This window comes from Desmodus rotundus, chromosome 13 (assembly GCF_022682495.2).
Source record: "Desmodus rotundus isolate HL8 chromosome 13, HLdesRot8A.1, whole genome shotgun sequence".
Lineage (NCBI taxonomy): Eukaryota > Metazoa > Chordata > Mammalia > Chiroptera > Phyllostomidae > Desmodus > Desmodus rotundus.
This window is the reverse complement of record NC_071399.1, coordinates 28,261,305-28,284,048: the sequence shown is the minus strand read 5'-3', so window position 1 is coordinate 28,284,048 and position 22,744 is coordinate 28,261,305. Positions and strand designations below refer to the sequence as shown.

Genomic DNA, 22,744 nt, shown 5'->3' with positions numbered 1-22,744 from the left:
TTGCTATATTTTTTCTATTAATGATATTTTCCATATACCATTATTCTGTTTGTATGTATGAAGTTCAAGAACAGGCCAAGGTAGACAGTGTGCTGATTGTGTGTGTGTGTGTGTGTCTGTCATGTAGGAAAGCAAGGCAACTGCAAACACAGGCCATGGAGGTGGGTCCAGGTATGTGGGAGCTGCTAGAACAGTGTACCTGGTGGTCCTTTCTTTACTCTCATAAGTGCTTTCACACTCTTTGATGTATATGCTATATTTTAAATCCCTTCCCCCAACGTTTAAAAATATATTTCTTAGAAGTATATGGAGATTATTTAAGCAAAGGAATCATAGGTAAAGATGGTTTGCATCTGTGCTCAGGTATAGACAGGTGGGAGAAATGTGAGGAGCTCTCACTGAGGTGGCTTCTACAGCATTGGGTGATTCAGAATTCACAGAATAAAGAATATCTTTTCTTTTTAAATAAAAATCTATATAGTTTTATTAAGACAAGAACAGCGTGGTATGGAGTTGACATTTAAACGAAAGTTCTCACAGAAACCTAACACATGCCTAAAAAATGTCTACAGTAAGTTCCAGAGGCAGGTCTGGATGACGTCAAGAACTGATGGGCCTCATGAGTCCTGACAGCGTTTGGGTGTTAGTTAGTTCCTATGATTAAAAAAGAACGTGCGCGTGTGTGTGTTTAAAAAGTGAGCCACTGCCCCAGTATGAAAGTTTAATCTTCTCCTGAGACCAGGGCTATTGAAATAACCCAGCTCTTGAAGTGATTTGATGAACTTGTGCTGTTAGCCATCAGTGGTTTGAGTCCAAAGTTCAAAACCAAAGAGGGCCCAAGAGCATGGGCCCTTCTCTTTACTCTTATACCTCAATACCACCCTTTTCCCCTCCCTCAGATACCTCAGCCAGTAGCTTGGACAGGCCAATATTTATAGCGTCATAATTGGAAAAGAAAGGGTCTTCTTGTCAGTTTCAGGAATTAGCACCTCTGAGACAGAATGATCTGCCTATGTGTATGCTCCAGTAAAAGACCGTCCCTTCTCAAGCAGTTTCCACCCCCAAAATGGCAGCTTTGGAAACTGATTGCCTGGCTTAGTCCTTTGTTGGGAACAGCATGAGGCTCCGGCAGGGAACACCCTGGCTCATAAGTTTCAGGCATTCATAGCTTTTCAGCAGTTTCTCACAGTCCTCAATTAGATTGGCAATGACATTTTTTAAAAAATAAAATATTCTAGACACAGAACCGAATCATTACTTGTTTGTTCTATCCATTATTTCACCATTTCCCAACAAGGCCCCATATTTTAACAAACAGTCCTACCCATCTCCCTCCCGACCCACCCCCAAATAATATACCAGTAATAGCCAAAAACTATGCACATTCCTTACTGTAAAAATGCAGTTAACACTATTGGGAAGAAGGCTGTGGGTTGTGGAAATGCTCTTTGAAGATCTACAGTAACTTTTTGCAAGTTTTGCAAGCCCGTTCTGCAAGTTTTGTCCTTCATAGATGGCCCTTTACTTTTCTCAGCAAAGTGGCGAGTGGGTTACCTTGAAATACCTATGCTCCTTCCCCTCCACTTGGATGGGTGCGCAAACCATACAACATGGAATGGCTTCAAAGCACTTGTGCTGCTGTAAGGCACAGAAACTATATTCATTTTTCAAAGGACATCTTTTCAAGCCATCTCTATGGTGTCCAGAGAAGTAGAACTCCTCCCCCTCCTCACTTGAAACCCATAGTCAGATGTGACAGGGGCTGGTACTTAGGAGAGTTAATTCGTGTCATCTTTTTTGTCATCCTCTGAGGGGTAGGAGTGCCATGTCAGCCTTTCCTCATAGGAGGATATGACAGCCTGGGGGCACTTGACATTGGCTTCCTTGGCTGGGACCAGGTCGGCCTCATCAGAGTTTTCCCATTTCACCAGGACCACGAGTTCTCCCCTGGAGTCTGTAGCACCAATAATCCACTCCGGCTCCAAACACCAGGCAAAGCCGCATAACTTTTCTGACTCTTCTTTCTTCTTTGGTTTGCTCTCCTCTCCTTTACTTTCAGAATCAGAGACAGATGTACGCAGGCTCCTTCTGATTTATCTGTCTCGTGCTGTTTTCTGTGGCTGTAGAAAGTGGCCAATGAGGTTGGGGCAAACCAGGTTCTCTCCTGGCTCCCATGTGTTGTCCTCACTGAGAGCCCCTTTCATTTGAGGAGGTGCTCCACCTTGCCCTTTACCACTCGATGGTGTAAAACTTTTTCCACCACATATTCCTTTTTCTCCTCCTTTAGCACCTCCTCCACTTTCTTCTTGTTTTGTTTGTTCCACAATGTGCCCACCAGCTTTCTGGTATAAAGGGTGATGCCGCTCAAAGCAGCGCCCAAGAGCACGAAAGGAATCGTGCCGGGCTACCAGCCCATCGCATCGGGCAGGCCGGAGGAGTGCTGCCAGAAAAGCAGCAGGCCGGGAGGCTGCGATTGAGCCCCACACTGAAGTGGCGTCCCGCAGGCCCCAGCCAACAGCCCTCCCTTCTGCCGAACCAAAACATAATTTTCAAAGAACGCAGAGGGAGACCAAGGAGAAACAGCCCACACCCGTCTTAGAGACTGGGCTCTGAGCACCCCTTCCAGACTCAAAGCCATACATCCCACCTGCCTGCATTCAGAGCACAGCAGGTGGCAGTACAGATGAAAAGTGTGCTTGAGAGCTGCAGTCTGTCAGTGCTGTACTTTGTGACCTACCCCCTTACTGATCCACATGAAACCTCATACAAAGAACCCAGCCAGATCACTCTGTAGGCTCTGCCCTAGGGACCTTTGCCTCTTAGCATTAGTATCCTGAAAGGACCCATAAATCCTGTGGCAGGAATTCTCTTACCGCAAATCAGTGAACTGTCACTGTAGTTTATGAAATCAGTCTTTGAAAGGAACTCAGATGCTGCAGTTAATTCCCCATGACTGCTCCTGAGCTCTGTTCACCTCTAAGTACTTATTATCTGCCCCTTGGCTCACAACCTGTCATCGTATCTAGGCTATGGTAGGTACTCCATGAACTGTTGAAATGGAAAATGATTTAAGTCTTTTGCTCTGCAGAACTGAAGCCTAGGCCATACACCATCAAGAAGAGGTGATTCACTCTGGCTTCTGTGGCTCAGTTTCTGGTCAGAGCACATGCCAGGGTTGTGGGTCAAGTCCCCAATTGGGTGCTTGCAAGAGTCAACCCATCAATGTTTCTCTCTCTCTCTTTCTCTCTCCTTCCCTTCCTCTCTCTTTAAAAATAAATCAATAAAATCTTTCTTTTTTTTTAAAGGTGAACTGTTAGCACATGAAAAAGTGCTCGATACTGTTAGTCATCCTGGAAATGCAAATCAAAGCCACAGTGCAGTACCACTTAGCACCCGCCAGGATAGCTATAATAAAAAAGGCAAGCAGCAGTCAAAAGCATTGGTGAGGATGTGGAGAAGTTAGAACCCTCCTGCATGGCTTGTGGGAATGTAAAATAGGTCAGCTGCTGTGGGAAACAATTTGGTATTTCCTGAAAATTTTTCACAGAGTTACCATATGATTCTCCAATATGCCAGTTCTACTGCTAAATATATAGAGGAATGAAAACACTTCCATACAAAACTTGTACACAAACGCCCATAGCAGCATTATTCATAATAGTCAAAAAGTGGAAACAACCCATTGTCCGCTGATGACTGGGTAAAATAAAGTGGAATATTATTTAGCAACAAAGAAGTTGGAGTGCTGACACCTGCTACATCATGGATGAACCTTAAAAACACTATACTAAGTGAAAGAAGCCAAACACAGAAGACATGATGTCATTTATAGACAGTGTTCAGAATAGGAAAATCCGTAGAAATTACTGTCTGCCTCTGACCAGGAGGCAGGATGGGTGGGTAGAGAGAATGGAAAGGCTGATGGGTATGAAGTTTCTTTTAGGATGATGAAAATGTTCTAAAATTAGATCATTGTGATGGTTATACAACTCTGTAAATATACTAAAAAACATTGAATTGTACGCTTTAAATGGATGAATTTTATGCCATAATAATTTTTATCTCAATAAAGCTGTTAAGACTAAAAGCAGCAGCAGTGACTGGCCCTTCTTACTGTCCCTCTGTGACCTTTTCCTCTCTGCCTCTCCCACCCCTCATCTGGGTCACTGTTCCTTCTTGGAGGCAGACTGGAGAAGGTGCTGATGGCTCACTGAACTCAACTCCCAGCTTCACCACTCACTGGCTGTATGATCCGGGCAGGTCACACCATCCGAACTCTGTTTTCACACCTGTGGAATGGAGACCAGAATGTCTGCTGCACCTTTCTCTTGGGTTGCTGTGAGGTTTAATTACAATGATACATTGAAAAGTTCTTATAAAATGAAGGCTTGGGAAGATGGCCAAAATTAAGAATCCTTGGCATGAAGCAGATACTCTGGTCTTTAAAAAAAAAAAAAAAAGTTGTGGATAATGACCCCGGAAGAATAATTGGTTGTGTCCCTATGGTTATGGCAGTCATGCTTGCTGAATTTCCCAATTTTCAAATATTGTGGTGGGACGTGCAACTTGAACTTCATGAAGGCACATCCATGAGGTGGATTTTGGTAAATGACAATGGTAAAAAGCAGATAGAAGTGAAGACAGAGAGGCTTAGCTGTAACGGTAGAAGTCAGGGTTTTACAGGACCTGGAGAAGTGACTGGGGTGGAAGAAGAAGGCAGAAATGCAGTAGCAATGCAAGAAGTAGTGTGCATAATGGAGGGCAAAACTTCAATTCAAACGATGACTACAGTGTGACTGCCAGCTGCCATGCAAACGTGGGAGCCCACTTTCTGGTAAGGTGGGGCACACTTGCTGTCTGCTGCTGTCACCTTTCCCTGCATTCATTGGTCTGTTTATGTTATTCATTGAATTGTTTTTAGAAATACTCCAGGGTCTGTATTAACAATGGTGGTGACTGTCCGTATGTGAGGGAAATGCTTGTCCTGTGATGGTTTCTGATTGGCTCCACAGAGTATCTGTGTAAACAGTAAACTCCCCATCTTTTACAGTTAACTAAAGTCTCTCCTTTAACCTTACTTCTGACATGTTCTCCTTTTGCCTTCTATAGGAAACCACTGATTGCTTGTGTGGAGAAACAGCTATTAGGAGAACATTTAACAGCAATTCTGCAGAAAGGTAGATTTTGCTAATTCTTGTGTCAGTTAAACGGAATGATAGTCCTTAATTCATTAAGAAAGTAAGTGGAACACTGCAAATCATAATGTAAGGGCATCTGTCATTTGTTATAAGACCATCTCTAAAAATCATTAAAAATAGTGAACATAGTAATTAGCCTTTGAGAAATTGGTTAAGAAAAATGTTGAAAGGCATGTAGTAGAACTACATGTCTTTAGTTTATGCTAAAGTCAAATGAAATACTATCCAGGCTAAAAGGTTCCAAGAGACCTGCTAGACAACAAGTAGCTTGCAGCTGGGTACTTCTGCAATACTTGTCTTCCTTCATTGTGCTGTGTTGCTGTACACTGACATACAGGTGATGCTCAGAATGCTTCTGCAGATGTAGGTGTGCTTCATTGGACAGGCTTCCTCCCCGTGCCCTTTGAGCAGCTAAATGTCAGGTGAACGGCCAGATACATGGTCTGCTTAAGCCAGTGCACTGTGCACTCTCCTACCCTGACTACCCTGGAAAACAGGCAGACAGAAAATAGAACACATTACATTGCTAAGTATTCCCCTTGTGATCCTAAAGTTTTAAAGAGTAATTGAAATGTGGGTGCTTTGCAGCAACAGTGAGAATATTTATAACACTCTGGTACTTAATGTTACTTTTTATAACTCTTAAATATTTAATGTTACCATTTGAAAGTGGTTTTGGAACTACAGAATCTGTTTCAAGGTATTGGAAACCTTAAAGTTTAACTTTGGGAAGGCCCTAAATAGCACCCAAATATATTCCAGTTTGTATTCTACTTCCCCAGATAGTCAAAGTGGAACTTCAGGTGAAACCACAGTAATGCCAAAAGGCGAGAGCATTGCATTATTGAGCTCTATTTCATGTATGTATCTTCTAGTCCTTGAACAACCCATTGACACCCTTATCCCCATTTTACAAGTAAGAAAACCAAGGCTAACAGCAGCTTGACATTGGTGCCACAAATCATGTCTCCTAAGCTGAGAGCCAGGGTGCAAGTCTGGATGTCTTTCTACTTACACCTCACTGGAACCTATACAGCTGGTGTATTTGCACATGAATGAGGGCTTAACTCGTGGTCCACCTAAAACAAATGCATTCATAATTCGGACTAGGTGTTTTCTTTTTCTTAAGTCAATCATTTTATAAGGAAAAAAAGGACTTCAAGTAAATTGAACTTTGTATATATTATTTCAAGAAAATGGTGTCTTTTATATGTAGGAGCTTAATCTAAATTTTATTAGAGGCATTTAAAAAATAGCTGTAATTTTTGAATTCTTAAAGAAAACATTATTCAGAGATTCGGTAAGATAAGTTATACAATAATTTGCACCAGTAGATGAAAATATACTTTAGAGAAATAGCAAACATTGGAGTCCTTACTGAGGATCTTCATTACAACCCACGTGCATTGCACACACCTTGAAACCACCTTTGGTATGCAAAGGCTGTGCCGGTTCACAGAAGGGCTGAGACTGTGTGAAGTGACGGGGCCAGCTCACAGCTTCTCTGACTTAGCTGCCTCTCCACTCTTGTCATAAAGCAATATTTAGAAAATCTTCTGTGAAAGTTCTTCTAGTGGTGGTATGGTTTTAGAAAATCTTTGTAAATTTTAAATATGTAAAATGGGAAAAACTTTTAAAATGCTATTTTAAGTGCTTCAAAATATCTAATACGCAATAGATGTTTTTATCTCAGATTCTTATGTATGTAGATAAAATTAATCATCTAAAAAATTAGATTTCTGGGGTGGGGTGGAGGGATGGGGAGAAAAGGCACACAACTGTAATTGAATAACAATACAAAATTAAAATTTAAAAAATATATATAAAATAAAACATTAGATTTGATAGCTTATCCTTTGACAAATAGTCTTTTGGACCGATGGACTAAACCAGAAGGAACTTGGAATCATGAACCTCCTAGGTCAAAGAGTTGGTGTGAGCATTTTTCAGATCATTGCTACTTTAGTGAATTAAAAGGGCTTTAGTGATGTGAAGAAATAAGGTATATATCTCCCAGCGTGGTCAGAAAGATGAGGTTCACCTAATAGCATCTATCTCAGATACTGCACTAGACCAACTGCCCTGTGTGGATAGAAGCAGTACTCCCTAAATTTCTACATTAAGTACTTTTTGCGAGGCACACTATATTCTAGATTAGTTGTTATTTGTGTTGACTTACTGATGTGATATGCTGACATTTACTGTGTCATCTCAGGACTCGATCACTTACTTGATGAGAACAGAGTGCCGGACCTCACTCAGATGTACCAGCTGTTTAGCCGAGTGAAGGGCGGGCAGCAGATCCTGCTGCAGCACTGGAGCGAGTACATCAAGGTGTGTGGGGTTTGCCTTCACAGCCATACCGTCTGTTTTGTGCAGGTGGTGGGTGGCCTGTCTTGAGGATACTGCCGTACCCTGGCAGAGTGGACTGGAGGTACCTTTGTTTTCTCACCTCAGGTGATCGGGTAGATGGTAGTCGTGCATTTCCTTCCAGATCACTTGTGCAAACATTTTTATGATAACACCAGCGATGACAAACACCATCCAGGTATAAACATGACTTAAAAGGCTGTTTTCCTATTTGTCATCAGCATAAGCACATACATTTAATTTTACAGTCATGTTTTCAAAAAGTAGTCATTTTTTGGTGAACCTGCGTTTTATACCTGATCTCATGCCTTTGCACAGTGAGAACTATTGACACACTTTGGTAGCTCAGGTTGGTGTGTGTGCTACTTTATTTCCTAGCAATCTAGGATTTATTACCTAAACATACACTTTTCATGTTTCTATAGCATGTGTGTGTGTGCTGTATGGTTATAAAAAAGGCAACAGGAGGAATCCTTGCGGTGTCTTGACCATGGTGATGGGTACACAGACCTGCACAGGTGGTAAAGTCTAAAGAACTTAATCCATACACAAATGAGTTGCAGTTAAAAGGCAGAGGTTGGGCAGATTGTATCAGTACCAACATCCCGGTGGTGCTGCTGCGCCGTAGTTTCTCCAGATGTTACAACACGAGAAAACAGGCAGTTTATGAGGCATCTCTTTCCTGTCTTTACTTCATGTGAATCACTACTTACCACAAAAAAAATGTTAACTGAAAAAGATAAACTTGCCCTGGCTGGTATGTCTCAGTGGGTTGAGCACTGTCCTGTGAACCAAAAGGTTGCCAGTTCAATTCCCAGTCAGGGCACACCGTTTAAAAGTTGTCTTTTTTTTTTAAGATAAAACTTTCATGCTGCTTTCTGGAATTATCAGGCCTGAGGTTTCATATCAGTCTGTATGTTGAAAGTTTGTACACACACACACACACCCCATCACCCCAAAATTCTGTACAGCGATATGAGCTTAAAGTCATGACTGACGAGCTGTATCAGCAGTAGAGCTTTTCATTAAGGAAAAGCTAATGGAAATTTAGAGTTTTGCCAATGGTAGTCCTGAGGGGACAGCAACAGGTGCTGAGCACAGAAAGTTCTTTGCAATTTTTGATTTGCATAGTAAAAGTCAGTGATACAACCATAGTTCTTGAGTGTCCATTAGTGATAAGGAGTTACACTGTGACAGAATGGGAGATTACATTCAGCAGTGTATCATTATCAAAATAAGTTCATCCTTGCGATGTGCGTACATTATTTTTAAGTGCAGTCAGTACAAATGGTAGAGTGAAAAGTAAATCCCTCCTACCCTTGGCAGTCATAGTGACCGGACGGTATTTATGCTAATTTCTTTGTACCTTTTCACCAATAATCTGCCTCCGTGTGCATAAACGATGTCTAAGTATATACTTAAGACCAGTTTTTCAAAAAAGTATACTATGTTGATTGTATTTAACACCTCTTCAGCTGGCAGTTTATTTCTTCAAACAGCTATTGTCACACACAGACTTTGAGTGATGTTTAATGTAGCTTTTTAAAAAATGTATTTATTTATTTACTTTTAAAGAGGGGGGAAGGGAAGGAAAAAGAGAGGGAGAGAAACATCAGTGTGTGGTTGCTTCTTGCGTGCTCCCCGCTGGGGACCTGGCCAGCAACCCAGGCATGTGCCCTGACTGCAAATCAAACCTATGACCCTTTGGTTGACAGCTTGCGCTCAATCTATTGCGCTACACCAGCCAGGTAATGTAGCATTTTTTAATTAGGAATACAGGCTAAACACTCTGGCCATTGTTTAGCTCAGCTGGTTAGAGCGTTGTCCCATATACCAAAAGGTTGAAGGTTAGATTCCCGATCAGGGCACATAATCTTATTTTGTGGATTCAATCCCGTTGGAGCACATGGGGAGGCAGCCAATGAATGTTTCTCTCTCACTCTCTCTCCCCTTCCTCCCCCTCCTATCCTTCCCTTCCTTCCTCCCTCTCTAAAAGCAATAAACATGAAAAAAATTACAGGCTAAAAACCATGCTGTTTATAATTAGAAATGAAGGAGAAAGAAGTATAGTCAAGAAGTCCAAATAGGTGTATTGGGTTAATGGGAGTTCATGTGTTTTTGAGGAATTCGTAAGTAAAAGTTCTTCAAAAAGCAACAGAAAATTTCCAGTAATTTATAAACCCTTCCAGAAGTAGAATTGTAACACTAAAGCATTGTTTATAGAGGTCCCCCTCTTATTCTCATTTTCACTCGCTGCAGTTTCAGTTAACCTGCAGTCAGCTGCATTCCAAAAACAGGAAATGGAAAATTTCAGAAATCAGCAATTCATGAGTTTTAAATTGGGGGGCATTCTGAGTAGCATGGTGAAATCTCGAGCGGTCCCCCTTGGAATATGAATCATCCCTTTGTCCAGCATATCCACTACCTGCCCATGGGTCAATTGGTATCACAGTACTTGTGTTTAGGTAACCCTTATTTTACATAATAATAGCCCAAAGTGCAAGGATAGTGATGCTGGCAATCAGGTAATGCCAAAGGGGAACCTTAAGTTGTATGTAGGTATAGGAGAAAACATGGTATGTGTGTAGAGTTCAGTACTCTCCATGGTGTCGGGCATCCAGTTGGGATCTTGGAATGTATTCCCCAAGGATAAGGAGGAACTACAGTATTCACTTAATTTTTAGAATAGACTGAATGTATGAAATTGCTACACTGTCATGATCGTTCATTAGCAGGAGAAAATAAATGTGTGGTATCACAGGCCTATTGATGACTTGGTATGTGTTTGTTTTTGTAGACTTTTGGAACAACAATCGTTATCAATCCTGAAAAAGATAAAGATATGGTGCAGGACCTGCTGGATTTTAAGGACAGAGTGGACCATGTGATAGAAGTGTGCTTTCAGAGGAATGAGAAGTTCATCAACTTGATGAAGGAATCCTTTGAAACGTTTATTAACAAGAGGCCCAATAAGCCCGCAGAACTGATAGGTAGAAAAACATATTTCTATACCTTTTTGTTTAATATGGGAAAGTAAGGCATAACTCAAGCACATTTTTTCTCAAAATATTCAAGCTCCTCATAGAGGGAGGGAAGGATTTGTATTACATCTTATCAGGGGACACATTTTCAAAAAAAACATATATGTGTGTGTGTGTGTGTGTTCGCATGTATATATACTTTTTTTCCTTTTTATTCAATTTATTGGGGTGATCCTGATTAATAAAATTATCCAGGTTTCAGGTGCAAATTCCAGGACACATCATCTGTACACTGTTACATGTTCACCACCCCAAGTCCCGTCGTGTCCACCACCATTTATCCCTGCAGTAACTTCCTTCACTGCTCCCCTGGCCCCAGCAGTCACCACACTGTTGTCCATGTTCGTTAAGTATTTTTTCTTTCTGTTCTGCTCAGTCCCTCCACCCATTTATGTTTTGTATATGTGTATGTATGTGTGTGTGTGTGGTGTTTCCATAAGGGAGAGAATGTAGTAGTAATTCTGTAAAAAATGAGGTTTAAGTTCACAAAAGAAAAAGGGGACAATAAAGATTTCAGTCTAGTGTGCGTTTCCTGTTCTAACAGCCCCAGAGCTATATTTTTCGTAGAGATGAACCTTGATTCTCTGTCTTGATTACTTGTAAGTAATTTCTGCTCAGAATTGGATTGGAAAGGTTTATTGTATGTGATGCCTCTGAGTTATGATGATAACTTCATCAATCTCCACTAATATTTAACATGAGACACTATTTAGTTAATATCTTTGCATTCTTTAATCCATATTGAAATTGGATAAAATTGGACGGGATCTCAAAAGAGTATATTTTAAGATGAAACTTTCTATTTTTTGTTTTCTAATATAAATGCACACTCTGTATATGAGTCCTTCCTTGTAAGACACAACATTGGCGAACATTTTTCCCAGTTTGTAGTTTGTGCTTTAATTCCTTAAAAGTGTATTTAAAAAGTAAATTTTTTTAACTTAGTCAATTTTATGTATTTTTTTATACTTTTGCTCTTTCCTGTTCTATGTAAGAAATCCTTATCTAACTTTTTTAGTTTTAGTTCTTTTTAAAAAATATATTTTATTGATTATGATATTACAGTTGTCCTATTTTCCCCCCTTTGTTCCCTTCTGCCCTGCACACACCCCCCCCCACATTCCCCCCTTTAGTTCATGTCCATGGGTCATACATGTAAGTTCTTTAGCTTCTACATTTCCTATACTATTCTTAACCTCCCCCTGTCTATTTTCTACTACCATTTATGCGGCTTATTCTCTGTACCTTTTCCCCCCCTCTCCCTCTCCCATTTCCCCGCTGATAACCCTCCATGTGATCTCCATTTCTGTGATTCTGTTCCTGTTCTAGTTGTTTGCTTAGTTTGTTTTTGTTTTTCTTTTAGGTGTGATTGTTAATAACTGAGTTTGCTGTGATTTTACTGTTCATATTTTTTATCTTCTTTTTCTTAGATAGTCCCTTTAACATTTCATATAATAATAAGGGCTTGGTTATGATGAACTCCTTTAATATGACCTTATCTGAGAAGCACTTTATCTGCCCTTCCATTCTAAATGAAAGCTTTGCTGGATAGAGTAATCTTGGATGTAGGCCCTTGCCTTTCATGACTTGGAATACTTCTTTCCAGCCCCTTCTTGCCTGTAAGGTCTCTTTTGAGAAATCAGCGGAGAGTCTTATGGCAACTCCTTTGTAGGTAACTGTCTCCTTTTGCTGCTTCGAAGATTCTCTCCTTCTTTTTAATCTTGGGTAATATAATTATGATGTGCCTTGGTGTGTTCCTCCTTGGGTCCAACTTCTTTGGGACTCCCTGGAAGTCTATTTCCTTTGCCAGATTGGGGAAGTTCTCCTTCATTATTTGTTCAAATAACTCTTTGGTTTGTTGCTCTTCCTCTTCTCCTTCTGGTACCCCTGTGATTCGGATGTTGGAATGTTTAAAGGTGTCCTGGAGGTCCCTAAGCCTGTCCTCATTTTTTTGAATTCTTGTTTCTTCATTCTTTTCTGGTTGAATGTTTCTTCCTTCCTTCTGGTCCACACCGTTGATTTGAGTCCCAGTTTCCTTCCTGTCACTGTTGGTTCCCTGTATATTTTCCTTTATTTCACTTAGCATAGCCTTCGTTTTTTCATCTAATTTGTGACCATATTCAACCAATTCTGTGAGCATCCTGATTACCAGTGTTTTGAACTGTGCATCTGATAGGTTGGCTATCTCTTTGTCACTTAGTTGTATTTTTTCTGGAGCTTAATCTCGTTTTTTGTGTTTGTTTTGTTGTTGTTGTGTTTGTCTCAGTGTGCCTGGTACATAGTAAGGGGTGGGGCCTTAGGTGTTCACCATGGCAGGGCAATCGTCGATGCATTGTGACGCTGTCTGTGGAGGACAGGTCCAGAGGGAACAGTGCTACTTGCTCCACTCTCTGCCAGTTTTCAGTCACTTCCCCCACTACCCACAAGCAAATTGGGCCCTTCTGATGCAGATTTCCAGTGGGTGGGTTTGTGTACATCTTTAGTTTTAGTTCTTAAAACTATAAAAGTTAAGTCTGTGATCTGAGTTAATTTTAGAATATAGTGTGAGGTAGAAAGCAGTTCAGCTTCAGTCTTTGCCATGTGGATATCCAGTTGACCCAGAACCATTTGTTGAAAAATATTCTTTCCCAATTGAACTGTTTTGACAAGTCTGTTAAAAATCAGCAAGGCTCATTTCTGTTACATTGATCTATATCTCTCTTTATGCCAATAGCATGATGTCATGATTGCTATAACTTTATAGTAAATTTTTAATGTAAAGTTTCAACTGTGTAACATTATAATTCAACATCTGTATACACTATAAAGTGATTACCCCCTAAAGTCTAGTAACAATCCATCACCATGAAATTGACCCCCTTTACCAGTTAACATATATGGTCAAGGTCCATTCATTTTGTCATAAATGGAGAGGTTCTATTCCTTGTTTTTGGCTGAGTTGTAGTCTATTGTATATATTGGGTTGGCCAAAAAGCTTGTTTAGTTTTTTTTTTTTCCATGATGGCTCTAGTAGGGCTTAATTGTCTTTAACTTCATTTGGAACAATTCTGTTAGATTGTATTGTGACAGCTGTCATATCAGTGTGCATTTAAAAAAAACACCAAAATTGGTGAATTTTTGTGCAGCCATTTTAATATTGAAGATGGAAGAAGATATGCAACATTTTTGGCGTATAATGCTTTTTTATTTCAAGAAAGGTAAAAATGCAACTGAAACACAAAAATAGATTTGTGCAGTATATGGAGAAGGTGCTGTGACTGATTGAATGTGTCAAAAGTGGTTTGCAAAGTTTCTTGGTACTATTGACATTTTGGCCAAATAATTCTTTGCTGTGAGGCTGTCTTATGCATGGGAAGATGTTTAGCAGCACCCCTGGCCTCTATCCACTAGAAGCCAATAATGGGAGATAGCCAACGTACTCAAAATATCCAGATCAATAAAGTTATTGGTAAAAATGAAAAATAAAACTTTTATTTTACGGAAAAAACTAAATGGACATTTTGGCAAATCCAATATATACCACATCTTCTTTATCTACTTACCTACTCATCCATCATCGAACACTTCAGTTGTTTCCATATCTTGATTATTATAAATAATAGTGCAGCAAATATAGGGTTGCATGCATCTTTTCAAATTAGGGTTTTTGTGTTTTTCAGGTAAATACCCAGAAGTGGAATAGCTGGATCATGTGGTAGTTCTATTCTTGATTTTTTCAGAGTCTCCATACTGTTTTCCATAGTGCTGCACCAACGGTGTGTGTGGGTTCCCTTTTCTCCATATATTCTCCTGCACTTGTTATTTCTTGTCTTTTTGATAATAGCCATTCTAACAGGTGTGAGGTGATGATCTCATTGTGGTTTTGACTTGCATTTCCCTAATAATTAATGATTTTAAACATCTTTTTATGTGTTGTCTATCTTTATGTCTTCTTTGGAAAAATGTCTGTCTATGCAGCTCCTCTGCCCACTGTTTTGTTGTTGTTGTTGTTTAGTTGTATGAGTTCTTTTATATTGTGGATATTAACACCTTTTCAGATTAATGATTTGTAAATATTTTCTCCCATTCAATAGGTTGCCTTTTCATTTTTTTGGTAGTAAAATGAAAAGCTTCTCCTTCACTGTGCAGAAGCTTTTTTGTTTGGTGTTGTCCTATTTATTTTGCTTTTGTTTTCTTTGCCTTTGGAATCAGATTCAGAAAAACAGAAAAACATCAGTAAGCTTTTCTCTTATATTTTTTCCCAAGAATTTTACAGTTTTGTGTCTTACCTTCAAGTCTTTAATTCAGTTGGAGTTAATTTTTATGTATGGTGTAGGATAGTTGTCTGATTTCATTCTTCCATATGTGGCTGTCCAGTTTTCCCAGCACCATTTATTGAAAATTCTGTCCTTTCTCCGGTATTGTATATTCATGGCTCCTTTGTCATAAATTGTCTGCATATTGCGGGATTATTTCTGAGCTCTCAGTTCTGTTCCATTGATTTTCCTATGTGTGTGTTTTTGTTCCATTTTTTTAAAGATTGTATTTATATATTTTTACAGAGAGGTAAAGGGTTGGAGGAAGAAAGGGGGAGAAACATCAATCAGTTGCCTCTCACACGCTGCCAACTTGGAGCCTGGCCCACAACGCAGATATGTGCTCTGACTGGGAATTGAACCAGTGACCTTTTGGTTTGCAGGCCGGCACTCAATCCGCTGGGCCAAACCAGCCAGGGCAATCGAATATTGTTTCGATTAGTATAACTTTGTAGTATAGTTAGAAATTAGGGATCGTGATAACCTCCTGCTTTTGTTGTTCTTTCTTCAGATTGTTTTGGCTATTAGGGCTCTTCTGTGGTTCTTTACAAATTTTAGGATTATTTGTTCTAGTTCTGTGAATATGCCATTGGAATTTTGATGGGGATTCCACTGAACCTGTAGATTGCTTTAGGTAGTATTGACATTGTAAAAGTATTAATTCTTCCACTCCATAAGCATGGGATATCTTTCCATTATTTATGTCTTCCTCCGTGTCTGATAGTTTTCAGTTTACAGACTGTTCACTGTCTTGTTAAATTTATTCCTGCATTTTGTATGTGGTGTGTGTTTGGTTTTTTCTTTGAAGATTTTGTTCAACTCTTTTTAGAGAGAGTCAAAGGGAGGGAGAAAGGGAGAGAAATATCAGTTGGTTGCCTCTTGTGTGCACACCAATTGGGGACCAGGCCCATAACCCAGACATGTGCCTTGACCCGGAATTGAGCCAGTGACCTTTCGCTTTTCAGGACAGTGCTCAACTAACTGAGCCGTGCCAGTCAGGGACTGTATTCGCTTTGATTTAATCGTAGAAGGGGTTGTTTTCTTCATTTCTTTTTCTGACAGTTTGTTACTCGTGTATTGCCACAGATTTCTGTGTATTAATTTTGTGTCCTGTGACTTTACTGGATTCAATTTATTCTAACAAGTTTTTGGTGAAATGTTCAGGGTTTTTATGGGATATCATATCTGCAAATAGTGACAGTTTTACTTCTTCCTTTTCTGTTTGAATGCCTTTTTTTTCTTGCCTAATTTGTATGGCCAAGACTTCAATACTATGTTGTATAAAAGTGGCGAGAGTGGGCATCCTTGTCTTGTTCCTGATCTTTAAGGGAAAGCTTATAGCTTTCCATCACTGAGCACAGTGTTAGATGTTAGCTGGGTTTATTTTGAGGTAGGTCCTTCTGTGCACACTTAGTTGAAATTTTTTATCATAAATGGATGTAAATTTTACCTAATGAGTTTTCTACGTATACTAAAATGATCATAAAATTTTTGTTCTTTGTTTTGTTAGTGTGCTGTATCATGTTGATTGATGTGCAGAACCATTCTTTCATACCTGGAGTAAATCCCACATGGTCATGCATGGTCTGTGATCCTTTAATGTGCTGTTGAATTCAGTTTGCTAATACTTTGTTGAGGATTTTTACATCTGTCTTAATCAAGGATATTGACCTGTTAATGTCTTTATTTCTGGTGTCCTTTTCGGGTTTTGGTATCAAGGTAATGCTGGCCATGTAAAATATGTTTGGAATCCTTCCTTCTTCAATTTTTTGAAGGGTTTAAGAAAAACAGGGTTTTTTGGTTTTGGTTTTGTTTTTTTTTTAAGTTTGGAAGAATTCACCACTGAAGCCGTCTGGTCCTGGACTTTTGTTTATTGGGAGGTTTTTGATTACTTATTGAATCTACTTACTAGTAATGGGTCTATTTAGGTTTTGTGTTCATAAGATGAAGCGATTTTTAAATTACCATGTTATACAATTATTTCATGATAACATCAAAATATATTTTATGATTCATAGAATTACACTCATCAGTAAAGGTTTTTTTTAATTTATAGGTGGCAAAGGGCAAAGAAAGGTGTACAAAGTGATACAAAATTGGGGTTGTGTTGATTATTGTTGAAGGTATATGATGGGAACATGGAGTTCATTATACAATTGTCTACTTTTGTCTATATTCAGAATATTTTATAAGAAAAATTATAAAGAAAAATACTAACAAAAGCAACAGCAGAGGAAATTCACCAGGCAATTTAATTTGGTCTTTGTACCACTTTATGGATTGTTGTTTTTCTAAAGATGAATGTTTAACTCTTAGGAGTTTAGGCTTCTTAGAAGTCTTGGATTCTCCCTTGCTTAAACCAGGTCATGGTTGATTTGTATTAAATGGGAAGCCAGAGTAGAATTGCTCTAATCCCTGCATTCAGGGATAAGACATTGTCACCATGGATATAATCACATGAAGCCCAGAGAAAAATCCTTTCAGTCTTATCCAGATTTCTTACACCACATCTTGAAAATGGAACATTCCAGTTCCTGAAACTAAAGCATGTAATTAAAGTATTTATTCTCACATGACTTGAAAGGACATATCTTAGACAATCAGATATTTGCCTTTTTATCATATAATAATTGTCATTTTGGAAAGGCTCCAAGGTGTTATTGTCCAGTTTTTGCTTGTAGAAATTAAAAATGTTCTTTTTTTTGAGTTTGAAAATGTATTATGTAACAAATGCTTATTTTTCAAACAACTTAAACTCTTGATTTCACAGCAAAGCATGTTGATTCAAAATTGAGAGCGGGTAATAAAGAAGCAACAGATGAAGAGCTGGAGAGGATCCTTGACAAAATCATGATAATATTCAGGTTTATTCATGGTGAGAAATTCTGTTATTTTTATTAACATTGGGCTGATAGAAAATGCTACATAATCAAAATACAGATATATTTAGACCATATCTTTTCTTGAGAAAAATTGACAAACATTTCTACTTTCATATTAATACAGGAACTAGAGGGATGGCCACCCCCTGATTAAATTGAAAGTATTTCTTTGCGGAAATTTAACGCAAGGATTCGGTGAAATTAGAGCTGCCTTGTATCAGAATGAACACTTCTTAGGGTTTTTCAGCAGTTAAAGTGAATATTTGTGTATTAACTGTCTAATGTGTTATTTTCATTTGATTATAAATAGGTAAAGATGTCTTTGAAGCATTTTATAAAAAAGATTTGGCAAAAAGACTCCTTGTTGGAAAAAGTGCTTCAGTGGATGCTGAAAAATCTATGCTGTCAAAACTTAAGCATGGTAAGCATGTGGAACCCAGGGTTCTGTCCTACCTCTGTGCTGGGGATTTATTGCACTAAACAGCGTGTTGCTCCTGGTGTTTTTCACCGACCCTTCGCTTGTGTCCCAGAGTGTGGCGCTGCTTTCACCAGCAAACTGGAAGGCATGTTCAAGGACATGGAGCTCTCCAAGGACATCATGGTTCATTTCAAGCAGGCAAGTTCTGTTTTTTCAAGTAAAATAGCTTTGTAGGAAGTATCCCACTTTAAATTAATATGAAATGATTGTATAAAGTATGTAAATAATTACATAAATACGTAAAATCCTCACCCTTAAAAATTACACTGTTGATGTCTCACGTATTCAAATAACCTAAATTAAAAATGAAAAAGAAAACATAATCCCTAAAAATGTACAGTAAAACTTTGATTTAAATGAGTTTAATGGTATCTTATGTTGGTGACATAACCAAAGAAGAAGCAAATATTGCCAGTGACTCTGGAGCACATTATGTGGCTTCAGTGGAATATGTCCTCGGGACTAAAATAAATGCAAACAACGTTAAACTGTATTTGGAAAATCCCACCTCTTTTTATAGTTCTTTTTTATGACATTCTAAACTAATTATTTTATCTTCATTTTCTGTGCCTTTAGTATATGCAGAATCAAAGTGACCCAGGCTCTATAGATCTGACAGTAAATATACTTACAATGGGATACTGGCCAACATACACACCTATGGAAGTACATTTAACTCCAGAAGTAAGTGTTTTAAAGACTGTTTGTCTTTTATTTTTAATATATCAGTGCTGCCAAAACATTAAAGACTTACTTCTTCTTTTATCCTACCCATACCATGCACAGACATGTTCTCTTTCAAAAACTATTTAACGAAAGGTGTTTTTGAAATCACACACTCAAACAAAAATCAAAGTGATTGTTTGATTGCTTTTGTCTGTCCACTGTTCCTGGCTCACCCAAGGCCATGGACTGACCATCAAGAAGGCATCAGCACAGCACTTGTTTTAATAGATGTTGCTTGTCAAGTTATTTCCTTCCATTACAGACAATGCCAAAGTCTTGTAAATGGTACTACTGAGGGCTTATTATAGGTCAGCTATGACTTTGGGTACTCAGGGATGTTCAGATATAAGGGAGAAGTCAGGGCTCAGGAACTTAAAATCCAGTGGGAGAAACAGCACAAGCACCATTAATTACAATACCAGGTGATACGGAAAAGAGCTACTTCCAGTGTGGAATGTGAGAATTAAAGATGAGCAAGGATGAGGGCCTTCCAGAAAGGGCTGGGAGCCTGGATCAGAAATAGTCCCTCTTGAAGCTGTTTTTCCCAGGTCCAAGACAGTATCTTTTCTTGATTTTTATGTTTGTTTCTGAACCCACTGGTTGGTTTTTTGTTTTCTTCTCTCGTCCCTCCACCAAATCCTAAATGCTAACATTCTCTGGAATCACCCCTCTTCTCCCTTCTCATTCCACACCCTCTCTGTGAACTCGGCCCATGCTGGCTCTCAGACTCAACAACCCAGATTTCTGTCATCACCATCTACCTCCCGCCCTCCCTGAACCTCTCCATCCTGTGGGGAGTGGTGATAGCACCTTAATCAGTTCTTCTCTGAGATGTGAAACCTCTCTTTATGGCCCACTCGCCCAATGGATGTTATGCTCCCTCTATTATAAACTAGTTGTAGGCCCCAAACCCACCCATTTCTCTCATCTTCTCAGGTCTCCGTGTATAACCCTCTAAATGGAGCCTCCTTCTCCAGAAAACCTCCACACCTTATCTCTCCCCAGCATTCGAAGCTTGTTAAGACTTATCTCCTCAGTCACCTTCACCAGAAAACCCTCCCTCACCTCCTTACCCCACTTCACCTCTGCTGGGTACAGACTCCACCCTGGGCATGCCTCTCATGGCATTGCAAGTTTATTCACTTCTTATTTTATTTTAAAATAGTTCAGACTTACAGGAAATTAGCAAGAATAGTTCAAATAATTTTCAGTACAATTCACCTTTTTTTTTTTTTAGCATTTCCATGTATGCTTCATCATTATGTTTCTCTCCCTATATATATGCCATTTTTTTCCTGGTCCATTTGAGAGTAGATTGCAGAATAGGCTTCATATTTTAGTGGGAATTTCCCAAAAACATAATCAGAGCATGTTGTGAAATTCATATAGTTAATATTGCTGTAATACTTTCATGTAGTATACAGCCATATTCTGTTTTTGTCAGTTGTCCAAACTATGTCTTTTAGCATTTTTTCTTGGTACCAGATCCAGTCCAGGGCCCCACATTCCATTTAGTCCTGTCCTTTCATCTGTAACAGCTACGTAACCTTTCTTTTCCTTTCATGACACTAACATGTTTTTGAAATACAGACCAGTTTTCCTAGATTGTCTCTCAGTTTGGGTTTGTTTGATTAGAATCAGGTCATGTGTGACTAGCCAGAATCCCACACGGGAGGTGTCATTTCTTCTCAGTATCATGTCCAAAGGCACACACGATATTCATTTGCCCCCATTGGTGATGTTACCTGGTTTCTCCGCTCTACTATTGGTATTTTTCCTTTTGTAATTACTAAGGAATTTGTGGGGAGATATTTTAGACTATGTAAGCCTCTTGTTTCCCCAATCAGATTCTCACTTGCTTGATTCCTCCCTGGGTCCATTTTTACCTTGATGAACACTGATTTTTTTTTTTTAGCTTCATCATTTCTCTATATTTAGAAAATCAGCATTTTACTCTTAAGAGCTTTCCCTTCTATCCCATTATGTATTTCGCTTGTCTTTATGAGTATGAACTCATGGAATCTTAGTTATTTGATGCTCAAAACTTTTCCATCATCCCAAACAGAAACCCTGGACCCATTAAGCAATCACTCCCACTCCACCCCCACGATACACACATTGCCCCAGCCCCTGGCAACCACTAATCCACTCTCTATGAATTTGCCTTTGCTGGACATTTCATATAAATGAAATCAGATAACATGTAGCCTTACATGTCTGACTTCTTTAACTTAGTGTGTTTTCAAGGTTCATTCGCGTTCTAGTATGTGTCAGTGCTTCCTTTCTCAAGGCTTCCTTTTTAAGGCTCAGTAATTTTCCACTGTTTCCACATACGCCACACTTTGTTTATCCATTCATCCATTAACAGACATGTGGGTCGTTTCCACTTTTGGCTACTGAGAATAATGTAGTGTGCAATTTTTGTTTGAATAGCTGTTGTCAGTTCCTTGGGTATATTCCCAGAAGTGGCATTTCTGGGCCATGTGGTAATTCCATTTAACTTCTGTAACAACTGTAACAGTTTTTCACAGTAGCTGCCCCATTTTACATTACCATCAGCAACACACAGGGGTTCCGTTTTCTCTACATCTGTAGTTCATTGACGATAGCCATGTTAGTGAGTGTGAGCCCATTTCGATTTGATATGCTTTTCCTTAGTAACTAAAGATGTTGAGCATCTTTTCATGTGCTTCCTGGCCACTCGCAGATCTTTAAAGAAATCTATTTAAACCTTTTGCCTGTAGTTAATTGTGTTGTCTCTCTTTCTGTTGTTGAAATGTAAGGGTTCTTTATATATTCTGTGTAGTAGGTCCTTATCAGTTATGTGATTTGCAAATAATCTTCTCCCATTCTGTGAGTTGTCTTGTTATTTGCTTGATAGTGTCCTTTACACAGATGATTTTAACTTAGATAAAGTCCAACTAATCTATTATTTCTGTTGTTACTTATACTTTTGGTGTCATAATTAAAAAAAAAACTACTGCCAAATCCAAGGTCATGAAAATTTACCCCTGTTTTCTCATAGTTTTAGTTTTAATTCTTACATTTAGGTATTTAATCCATTTTGAGCCTGGAATGGTAACAAGCACATAGTAAGCACCCACTGTTAGTTGCTGCTACCTTATTATAGTTATTATTATTATTACCACATAAGGAATTAATGTCAAAGAAATAGTTTTGAGGAAATGTATGCATTAAGAGTTTTATCACATTGTTGAGTTTTAATTTTTAGGTGTGATATGGTACAGTAGATAGGTTTCCTAAAAAGAGTTCTTATCTTTTACATATATACTAAAATACTTAGAAATTAAGTGATACCGTGCCTGGGATTTGACGTTGTTGAATCGTGACTGTTGAGCTGAGTTTTGAAGCATGAAGAGGAGTTGCTAAGTAGATGCGAGGCTGACAGGCATTTCTGGCAGAGGGCACCACTTTGACAGAAGCACAGAGGCCCTGCGCTCACTGAACGGGCACGTCAGGCCCAGGAACAGCAGGAATTAAGTATTCGTGTGGCACCTGCTGGTACTGTGCAGTGTACCTGAGTGAAAATCCTAGACCTGGTCCTGCCCTTTCAGCTCTCTGTCCAAAGAAGATACTCACAAATTGCTATAAATGCTATCAGAGCTAAGAGTGGTTAGAGAAGGCTTCTCTGAGGAAACAGTTCTGAGAAAATGAGTAGATATTTTTAGGGAAGTGAGTTCCCGGATCTGGTAGAGGAAACATGTGAGAAAGCCTGCGGGAGGATGAGACAGTT

At 39.0% G+C, this 22,744-nt stretch overlaps 1 protein-coding gene and 1 pseudogene across 1 annotated transcript in view; one reads left to right on the top strand and one right to left on the bottom strand.

The window, feature by feature from the left end:
- CUL4A (cullin 4A) overlaps positions 1 to 22,744 on the top strand; it is a 70,588-nt gene that overhangs the window by 34,373 nt on the left and 13,471 nt on the right. Inside the window, exons 9-15 of the mRNA XM_053916423.2 lie at positions 5,110 to 5,177; positions 7,414 to 7,532; positions 10,366 to 10,558; positions 17,675 to 17,779; positions 18,097 to 18,207; positions 18,317 to 18,402; positions 18,841 to 18,948. Of these exons, the coding sequence (XP_053772398.1) occupies positions 5,110 to 5,177; positions 7,414 to 7,532; positions 10,366 to 10,558; positions 17,675 to 17,779; positions 18,097 to 18,207; positions 18,317 to 18,402; positions 18,841 to 18,948 (790 nt within the window). The remainder of the gene's footprint in view (positions 1 to 5,109; positions 5,178 to 7,413; positions 7,533 to 10,365; positions 10,559 to 17,674; positions 17,780 to 18,096; positions 18,208 to 18,316; positions 18,403 to 18,840; positions 18,949 to 22,744) is intronic.
- On the bottom strand, positions 1,778 to 5,087 carry LOC112321438 (chromobox protein homolog 1 pseudogene; annotated as a pseudogene).